Source organism: Plasmodium sp. gorilla clade G2 (assembly GCF_900097015.1).
Source record: "Plasmodium sp. gorilla clade G2 genome assembly, chromosome: 3".
Taxonomy (NCBI): domain Eukaryota; phylum Apicomplexa; class Aconoidasida; order Haemosporida; family Plasmodiidae; genus Plasmodium; species Plasmodium adleri (nom. inval.).
Window position 1 is genome coordinate 873,208 of NC_041695.1, and position 11,320 is coordinate 884,527.

General features: G+C 16.9%; 3 protein-coding genes across 3 annotated transcripts; 2 read left to right on the plus strand and 1 right to left on the minus strand.

The window, feature by feature from the left end:
• Positions 1–514: 514 nt before the first annotated feature.
• Positions 515–1,874, plus strand: PADL01_0322400 (survival motor neuron-like protein; the record flags this gene model as incomplete). The annotated part of the gene is made up of 4 exons (XM_028685107.1): positions 515–550; positions 676–844; positions 1,032–1,341; positions 1,442–1,874. The coding sequence occupies 4 exons, from the start codon at positions 515–517 to the stop codon at positions 1,872–1,874; spliced, it is 948 nt and encodes a 315-aa protein (XP_028536638.1).
• Positions 1,875–2,792: 918 nt separating this feature from the next.
• Positions 2,793–5,038, plus strand: PADL01_0322500 (conserved Plasmodium protein, unknown function; the record flags this gene model as incomplete). The annotated part of the gene is made up of 3 exons (XM_028685108.1): positions 2,793–4,446; positions 4,588–4,814; positions 4,910–5,038. 3 exons carry the CDS (start codon positions 2,793–2,795, stop codon positions 5,036–5,038), a joined length of 2,010 nt encoding a protein of 669 aa, XP_028536639.1.
• Positions 5,039–5,716: 678 nt separating this feature from the next.
• On the minus strand, positions 5,717–7,768 carry PADL01_0322600 (U4/U6.U5 tri-snRNP-associated protein 1, putative; the record flags this gene model as incomplete). The annotated part of the gene is made up of 1 exon (XM_028685109.1): positions 5,717–7,768. The coding sequence occupies one exon, from the start codon at positions 7,766–7,768 to the stop codon at positions 5,717–5,719; it is 2,052 nt and encodes a 683-aa protein (XP_028536640.1).
• Positions 7,769–11,320: the final 3,552 nt, after the last annotated feature.

Genomic DNA, 11,320 nt, shown 5'->3' on the forward strand with positions numbered 1-11,320 from the left:
TTAAACTATATATATTTAAAATGTATACTATATTAATATTTACCTTTCAATATAAATAATTATGCATTTCTATACCTAAAAAAAAAAAAATCACGTTTAAATCATATTGTATATATAATATATAATATTTTTTCTTTTTATTAATTTTCTAAGAATTTTTTATGGGATAAAGAATAAATTATAATTTTAATATTTATAGAATTTTTTTTTTTTTTTCAGTGGAATAATAAATTATATCTAAATATTTAAAACAATTTTTTTTTTATTATTAAATTAAAGGGGAGGAGAAAAAAAAAAAAAATATTATTATATATACATAATAAAAGAAATATATATATATATATATATATATATATATATAATACAGAAAAATTATATTTAATAAAATAATATATATTGTTGTATAAAATATGCTGAGAAGAAATATTTGAACATTTTAATTATATGATATTTTTTCTTGTTAACTTTAATTTTTTATGTTTTTAATTTTTTAATTATTTTTTGATTTTAAAAAATGGACGAATTTAATGAAACATTAGAAGGTTTAGAGGTAAGTTAAGAAGATGGACATTTTATATGAAATAGAAATATAAGAATAAATGTTGTGTAAAAATAATGAACATAAAATATATATATATTATTTATTTTGTTATTTTATTTTTTTTTTTTTTATAGGAGAAAATTGAAGAATATGAGAAGCAGTTGGCACTAGTAAGAGATGAAATAAAAAAGTATGAAAAGCCAGATGAGGAAAATGAGCAGATAAAGAATTTGAAAAAATTAGAGGGTGATATGATTGAAGTTATAAATTTAACACGTGATTTAATTAAATATAAAAAGCAAAGTAAGAAGGAAAATTATAAATTAAATATGAATATTAAAAGATAATAAAATTATATTTTTGTATGTAGCTTAGTTTTAATATATATATATATATATATATATATATATATATATATGTATGTATGTATTTATGTATACATTTTATGTGCATTATAATATATATATATATATATAATTTTATATCGTAGATGAATTAGAAAATGACGAAAATAAAGAATTAGAAAGAAGTGGAGAAGTAGCACCAGATATTCATGAACATATAAAAGAATCAAATAAATTTATCGGAAGGACTTGTAGTCTTAATTATGAAAATAAAATGGTTTATGGATTAATAGAAAATGTAGTAATACAAAATAATATAGAGCAATTGTTAATACATATATTTGAAACTAATGATAGAATTATGATACCTCCAAATTATGTTCAATTAAATGAAGTTTTAAATGAGTCAGCATTAAAAGAGAATAATCAATTCCAAGCTTTATATAAAAAGGATGGGTAAGAAAAGAGGCAATTAATAAAAAGACATATACATATATATATATATATATATATATATATATAATATTATATTTTTATGTATTTATTTTTATTATAGGCAGTGGTATGATTGTATAATTTCCAAATATAAAGGGGATTCTTTTTTAATTACATACATTGGATATAATAATAGTGAATATGTTAATACAGATCAAGTACGAATAAAGAAAAAAAAAAAGATCAAAGAAATTATCACACCAGGAGGTTATAAATTACCAGAGAATTTAATAATTAAAGAAGGTGATTCCTTAAAAGTAAAAATGGCAAAAAAGAAAAAAAGAATTGCTTTGAAAAAAAAACAAAAAGATGAAATTATGGATAAAGAATTTTCTAATAAATCAAAACAATGGAGATCTTTTCATGAAAAGGCTATAAGTAAAAGTAAACATCTTTTAGTATCAACTAAAAGGGTTGAAAATATTGAAAATAAGAATAATCAGACTAATTTTAATATTAGGAGAAAATTTGATTACAATGATAACGAGGAATGAGCATAAAAAAGAAAAAACATAAATAAAATAAATAAATAGAGGAAGAAAGAGAATACATAAATGAAATTCTATTTGTTATATTTTTTAATTTTTTTTTTGTTTTTATATGTATATGAATTTATTTAGGATATTATTATTTTTGAATATTACAAAAATGAAAGGACTATATAAATATATATATATATATATATGTATATATTTATTTTATATTTTTTTTGTAGTACATTATAGAATACACACTTATATATAAATATATAAATTAAATAATTTGAATTTTTTTTTTTTTTTTTGAAAATATTATATGAATATTTTTTTTCTTAATATTTCTTTTCCTTTTTTTTTTTTTTATTTTTAATATAATATTTTAACTAAATATTTTCATCTTCCGAAGAGATATAAAAATATATATATATATATAATATAATATTTAAATTTTAAATTTGTAGTAAGGACTTTTTATTAAAACATGGAATGTATGTATTATTTATAGGGATATAGATATGAAAAATATATATTTACTATATATTATATATATTATTATATATGAGTTCTCATATATCAAAAAAAATTTTAAATAAAATAATAAATTTATAAATATATTTTATTTTAATATTTATTTGTGAATTGCTTAAAAAATATTTTTCCATTTTGGAAAAATTTTGATAGAAAAAAAAAAAAAAAAAAAAATAATAATATAATATATATATATAATAATTTTTGAATAATAAGAATAAGTAATGTTTTATCAATATTTTAAAAATAACAGAATGATGATGATATAATATTATAATTTGAATATATTAATTCATATTTTTTATTTGTTATTAAGTTATATATTTATTATAATATATATATATATATATATATATATATATAATATATTTATATTTTGCATCATTATGATACTGTTAATATCTAATGGAAGAAGAGAAGGTGTTAGATTCATTCGAAGTATTATACAACAATGTGAAGGGGAATATGTATATAACAAATAGATTTCTGATATATATATCAGAGACAACTAAAAAGGAAAAAGATGAAAATAATTCGTTATTTTTAATGAATGATATAGATTTGAAGATTTGCGTATTTAGTTGGAAGAAAACTGAAAAATCGAAGAAAAAAAATAAAATTCGTTTTACTTTTGCTAGAACGGATAGAAAAAATAATTTTTGTTTTCATGATTATAATAGTACAGATTCTTATATTTTTGAATTTTTTAATGAGAAGAATTATAATGATATTAGTGATATGATAAATTCTTTAAATAAAGATAATTTAAGAAATCATTTATTTGTGGACTTTAATTTAAATTTAATAAAAAATGAATATAGGATATATGAAACAAATGAAGATGGTAATGATATTAACAAAATAGATAAGAATAATGTTAATGAATTATTAAATGAACATGATAATTTTAATATAAATAAAATAACAAGTGATGAGGTGTTAAATGTTTTACGATCTCATGAATTGTTAAAAGAAAATGAGAAAAAAATGAAAAGAAGGAAAAAAGGAGAATTAGATACCAATGATATAATTATAGAAGATGATAGTAATAATAATGAGGTTGATAGTAGTGAGAATAATTTAAGTGATGATAATGATAATGTTAATGATTTTTATAATTCTTTAAATAGAATGTTTGAGGCTGATAGAGATTTTAAAAAATTATATGATATGTGTATTGAAAATAATATATTAAATGAAGAAGAATTTTATAAATTACATAAAAATCAGTTATATGAATATAAAAATATTTCTTGTTGTGAAGATATGAATATATTAAAAGAACCTATATATATATCAGAAGAACAGAAATTGTCTAAGAGTGTTGAAATAAATAATGAATTAAGAAGATTAATTTTAAGTGAAAATAAAGAATTAAAAAAGTTATATGATTATTATATTGAAAATAATATATTAAGTGATAGTAAATTTTGGTTTTTTTTATTTAATAATAAATATAGTCATTTATTTTTTTATGATAAAAATGAAAAAGATCCAATGTCAAATAAACAAGTGTTAAATATTAAAGAAGATAAATTGTTTGAATCTTTATCATATAATTTAGAAAATTTAAATCAAGATATTAAAGGAACATTAGAGAAATGTATATTAAAAGAATATTTAACACATAAATCATCAAATAAAAAAAATGTTTTATTTAAAAATAATTATTATTTTAATGAAGAAAATATAGAAGGTTTTGGAGTATTTACTAATGAAAAATTAATCAAAAATTATAATAATTCTTATAATCTATTAATTAATAAATTTAATAATTATTGTATAGGTATGATAAAAGATAATAAGTATACTCTGGATAAATTTTATGATGATTTAAAAGAAAAAATTGATGACACTGATTTAAATATTATGGATGAAAAAAAAGCACAACAGTTTAACTTGGAAAAAATAAAAACAAATATATGTGATGAGGAAAGTTTAAAAGAGGAAATATCGCAAAATGAGAAATATGTGAATGATCATTTTGATAAATTTATGGACGATTTAAGGGCAAATAAGCATACAACTAAAAAAAATTACGCAGATTTGTATAATATAGGTAATTATTAAAATAAGAAATTGGAACAAAATATAAAACTGAATAATATGCAAACACACACACACACACACACATATATATATATATATATATATATATATTATATGTATGTGTTATTTTTATTTTTTTATTTTTTTCTAGGGAGGGTTTTATTTGTTCTAAATACGAAGAGATGCCAAAGCAACCAATCCTTGTTAATAGGAACTATTGAATATGAACAACACATTCTTGATATTGTAAAAGAATATCATATAAAAATTAATTATTTATTAAACTTATTTTATACATCTTATATTCCTGAAGAAAATAAGAGGAATAATATTTTAGAGAATTTATCAAGAATAAAGGATGAAATTCAAGCAAAGCAAGTAAACAATAAAATATAAAAATAAATAAATAAATGAGTATGACTTACCATATTGATTATATATATATTTAATTATATATGTTTTTATTTATTTAGGAAGAATATAATAGTGTCTTGATTATGGGAAAGCCATTATTGATTCATTTGTTTGAACAAATAGCTATATGTAAAAAGTTTAATGAAAAACTTAATAAATATATTCAAGAAAAGAGAAAGAAAGCATAAATTGGAAGAAAAAAAAGGAAAGTTATTATATTTTTTTTGTTCACATATATAATATATATATATAAATGTGACTATTAATTAAGCTTTTGTTTTGTTTTGTTTTCTTTTTTTTTATGTATACATTTATTCAGTTATTTATTAATATTTATTTTTTTTAGTGATTGTAAAACATTAGCTATTTGTCTTTAAATTTTTTATTTTTAATATAATAGTTTTGAGATTCATTATAAAATATATAGAATTTTCATACACACAAAAAAAAAAAACAAATTAAGAAAAAAATGAAATGGAAAATTAATATATATATATATATATATTAAGTTATGTACAAAATATGTACAGTCAAATATAAGATATAATTTTGTTTCTACAAAAAGAGAAACACTTATAAATAAAAGCATGGTAAATGAATATATGAAAATGTAACACATTATTGTATTAAGAATATATCACAAAAAAAAAAAAAAAAAAATAAATAATAAAACAAACATATATAAATATAAATATATATATATATATATTATAATTAAATACCACGTAAAAAAAAAAAGAATGTTATGTACACAAAAGTATAAAAATAACCATGTGTGCAAAAATACCTTATTCATAAATACATATATATATATATATATATATATATATATATATATATATTTATCATCATTTTATATTTTATTTTTAATTATTATTTGATAAGGTAAAGTATGATTTCTTTTGCATCTGCTGATATTTCTTCAAAACATTTAATGTAGGTAATGAGTCTATTGGGTTTTCTTTGAATCTTCTTTCAATTTCTAATCTCTTGATTTTTTTTTCTAATTTATTTTTTCCTTGTTTTTTTCCATGAAAAATCCATGATATATATCTGAAGGATTCTTTTGGCGTCATAACCTTACCAAATTCATTTTTATAATCTAGTTTAATATCATCTTTATCTGTGGACATATGTAATGGTTTGTTTTCAGGATTTCTATAAATTTTATCTTCCATATTTAATTCACCTTTTGTTTTTAAATATTCTAATGCACCAAATAAACCTTCATCCAGTTTAACTTCATTAAATATTTCTGATACTCCTTGAAGTTCAGAAGAATTATCATCGTTATAATCATCTTCATTTTCTAAAATCGTATTTTTTAATATATCTTCATTAATATTTTCTTCTAATATGTTTTTGTTTGATGAATTATATTCATCATTTAAATGGTTATCCACGTCCTGTGCGTTAGCAGATTTTTTTTTACTTTTTATTTTTTTTTCGTTTTCTAGTACATCAAGTGGTAGGGAAATATTTTTACAAAATTCTGATGTATTTGTTAGTTTGATAACATTATTGGAATTATAATGATTATTATCATTATTATTATTTTTATAATCATCATCATCATCAGAATGATCATTATCGTTATCCTTATTATTATCATTATTTTTATTTTTTTGACTTTTTTCATCTTCATTGATAACAATATATTTTAATAGTTCATTTTCATAGTTTTTTTCTTTTTTTCGTTTTTGTAAATTATTTCCTTTTTGTAAATTATTTCCTTTTTGTAAGAGTTCATATAATTCTTTATCATCTTCGTTATCACTAAAAGGATTATCAAAATAATTTATGTCCATATCCATTTGTTCTTCTTTAATTTTATTAATAACATCATTTAGTATATCTACATTTTGTTCGTGTTCATCTTTTTCATATTGTTCATCACGTTTCTGTTGTAATATTTTTTCTTTTTTCTTGGGTTCATTATTTTTATTAGTTGTATCACTTTCTTGATTATCTTCTTCTGTGTTATCATTATATAGAAAATCCCATGCATCTTCCTCTTTTTTTCTTTTATTTATATTTTTAATTTTCCTTTTTTTTAATTGCACTATATGGTTTGTTTCATGACTTTGTTTTTTATTGACACTTTTATTTTCATTTTTATATTCGTTTTTTTTTTTTTTTTCTATATCCTTTTCATGTTTATATTTTGTCTGTGTTTTTTCATAAGTTACGCTTACATCAAATGAGTGTTTGTCATCTTTATATTTAGGAAGCATTTGTATAGATGAATTATCATCTATATTATTATTATAATTATTGTCGTCATAATATGATAATGGATCATAATAATTTTGTGTCCAATAATTATCATCTTTTTTGGATAATAAACTTTTCATATTTTGTTTTTTCAATTCTTCATTTATTAAACAATCTTCTTGATCACTACACAAAATATTTTGATCTTTTAATGTCAAGATCATATCCTCTGTTATGTCTTCGTTTTTATGTTCTACTTTAACTTTACTAACAAAATTTTCATTCTCATTGCTATTTTTTTTTTTCCTTTTTTTGTTTTTCTTGTTATATGATTGTTCTTCATTTTCATCGTCACTATATTTAATTTCATCATGTTCTTCTAGTCTTTGGTTCATTGAATTTCTTGTTTTATTTATCCATGCTTCAACATCATTTATATCATCTTTATAATCTTCACTTATAGTGTTTATTTTTTGCTTTTTCTTTTTTGTGTCTCGCACATGCTCTTCAAGTTCTTCCTCTTTTTCTATTTGCTTCGTTTTATTATTACTAGAATTTTTTCTTTTATTTTTACCCCCTTTTTCATCATCATGGTTTTCATTTTTTTTATCATTGTCTTTTGTTATATTTAATTTTTTCAGACCTAACTTTTCTCTTAACTTATTTGTTTCTTCTATGCTTAATTCACAAACGTTATCATCCATTTTTTAATTTATTATGAACAATAACTGTTTTTCTTTCTTTTTTTTTTTGAATATGAATAAATTTACTCTTTGTAATATATTTCAAAATGGTAACTATTATGTATTATATACATGGATGATAAGTCATTATATTATAATATTTTTTTAAAAATTAATATATATATATATATAATATATATATTATATATTTAATTTTATTATATATAATTTAATAACGCTAATTTATTAATTTCGTAGTGTTTATATAAATCGAAAAGGTGAACAAGACTTTTCTTTTTTTTTTTTTTTTTATATGGTATAATATATTTATTAAAATTACAAAAATTAAAATATATATTATATATATATATATTTTTAATTTTTATAAATTTTTTTTAACTGAATAATTAAATATTGTTTTCCTTTTTTATTTTTCTTGATTTTTTAAGAAATTTCTATAGAATTGTTTTTTTTATTTTATTTTTTTTTATTTGTCATTAAAAAATAACAAATATGATATATACTATTATATTTGAAAAATAAAAAGGATTGATATTTTCATATTTTTCATTAAATTAAAATATAAATTTAAAGTCGATTTTTCCTTTTATTGATTATAATATTTTTTTATGAATTTAATTTTTATATATTAAAAACCAGAAAAATATATGGGTACATTTTATATATTAATATTTAAATATAATATTATATATGTATATATATAATATATTATGTATGAAAAAAAAAATAAAAAAATTATATGTATTGTATTATATATATATTATATATATAATTTTTTTGTATAGGGAATGAAAATATAATAATATTAAATTTCCCCTTATTAGGGAAAGAATTAATATTTATTATATATATAATATATATATATATATTTTTATTATTTAAAGAAATATTAATATTTAAATAATTTAATTTTTTTATCAAAAAAAAAAGAAAAAAAAAAGATGGAAGCTCATTTATGTTCTATTTTTTTTTTTTTTTTTTTTTTTTTTTATGAGAAGGAAATATATATTTTAATATTAAAAATAAAACAAATTATATCTATTATAATATATGTATATATAATATATATATTTTTCCATATATCAATTCTTATAAAAAAGGAAAAAGAATTATTATGAATATAAGTGCTATTTTAATTATTATTTTTATATATTTAAAAAATTTTGTGTTGATACATAATATTTTTTTTTAAAATATACGAATACAACCACAAAAGGATTTTTTTTTAAGATATATAAAAGATGAATATAAATATTTTTATATATGTGAAGTATTAATATATATTATAAAAGTATTCAAATGCATTTATTTGGATTTATGGTTATTATCATATTTTCGTTTGATACTTTTTTTTTTTTTTTTTTTTTTACTTTGTTCGAGTTCCCTAATATAAAAATATATATATTTTATATATATATATTTGAATATTTTATGTGTCTTTCTATTTATTTTATTTATAAGCCTTAAATATAACCACATGATATAAATAAATATATATAATATATATTGTTGTAAAAATAAATACAACACGTGTACAATATAATGTACAATTTTGTCTCACATTTTTTTAAAGATCAATTAAAATACACAATTGTAGTTATATTATAAATAAGGGGAATCACATATTATTCATTTATTCTTTAAAGATATATGTTTAATTACAATATAAAATAAATAAATAAATAAATATATATATATATATATATATATATATAGCAATTAGTAAAATATGACGTGTATATACAGAATAACGGAAATACCTCATATTATTCTTAAAAAAAAAAAAAAAAAAAAAAAAGCAATTGTAAGATTAGCTCATATTTGTAAATATACACCTATTTTTTTTTGTTTTATATAATTTTTTTTTTTTTTTTATTTTTTCTTTAATATCTCAAATAGTTTTTATGTACTTTTAAAAAATGTCTGAAATGTTTTTTTTAAAATATATGTATATTTTAATTTTTTTTTATTATATGATTAATTTGTTTGTGTTTTTTTTTTTTTTTTTTTTTAAAGTGTGTAAAAATATTATTATAAAAAATATAGTCTCATTTTTGAAAATAAAAAATTGTAATTCATCTTATAAAGGAAACATAAGAAAAAAAAAACAACAAAATAACTATGTATTAAATAAATATATATATATATATATATGTATATTTTATATTTATTTGAATTATGCCTATGTTTAAGAATTAATTTTACTTAATTATATATATTATTGAATATGAGAGAATTTATTTAATTGAACTTATTTTAAATATATACTTTTTTTTTTTTTTTTTTTTTGTAATTTTTACTGAACACATATTTGATAATATGTTTTCATGAAATTTATTGTAACATAATTCATATATTGATATATTTTATAATAATTTTTTTTTTTTTTTCTTTGTATAAACCTGTGTTACACACATTATATTATATGTAACAGAAATTTAAGATAATAAATAGTTATTTTTTTAGTATCTCATAATATGTACTATATATATATATATATGAAATAGTTAATTTCTATATATGCATATAACATATATTTTAAATGAAAAACGAAACATGTTTATTTTGCAATTAAAATTTTGAACATATAATATATATATATGTATATTATGTTATATATTGAGCAATTAAAAATATATGTTTATATAAAAATAATACATTTATATATTTTTCATTTGTTTATTACGTATATATACTGATTTCAATATATTCTTATTAAAATAAGGAAATACAAATTTTTAAAGTGTACCAAAAAAATAAAAAAAAAAAAAAAAAAAAATAATTATATGTATTGAAGAGAAATTTTTATAAATTATATTTTTGAAATTATAAAATAAAAAAATAAGGAAAAAATACACAAGGGTTTTGTGTATTATATATATAAAAATATAAATATACATGTATATATTGTTTACTATTATGAAACCAAGAAAAAGAAGAAGTTATACATATATGTATATTTGTTAATTTATTAATATGATTATGTATATAAAGATTTTAATTTTTTTTATTTTAACAGCTTGTTAATATATTGTGTATAGTTTGTTTGGAAATACTATATATATATATATATATAATAAACCATACCAATATTTTATATATATTATATTTACATAATTTTTATATTTTTTAAAGAAAAACAATAAGAATATGTGTATAAAAACAGTCCAGGACAAAATAAAAAAGATCATATTATATATTTTTTACGTTTCACATATATAATATATATATATATATATATATATATGTATTTGTATTTTGAATTATACGAAATATATTTTCCATTTGTGTTTAGTTGCATATATAAGTTTATGAGAATAATTTATAATTTTTTTTTTTTTTTAAATATAACATATATATATATATATATATATATATATATATATATGTAGAAGATACTACAACATAATAATATTGCCTATAAGCCCGTATATTTATTTATAAAAATATATAGAACCAGAAAATAATTATACTTTCCTCTTTTTTTTTTTTTTTTTTTTTTTTGTTATATTTGATTGCTTATTATATTTATATAAATGAATATATTTATTT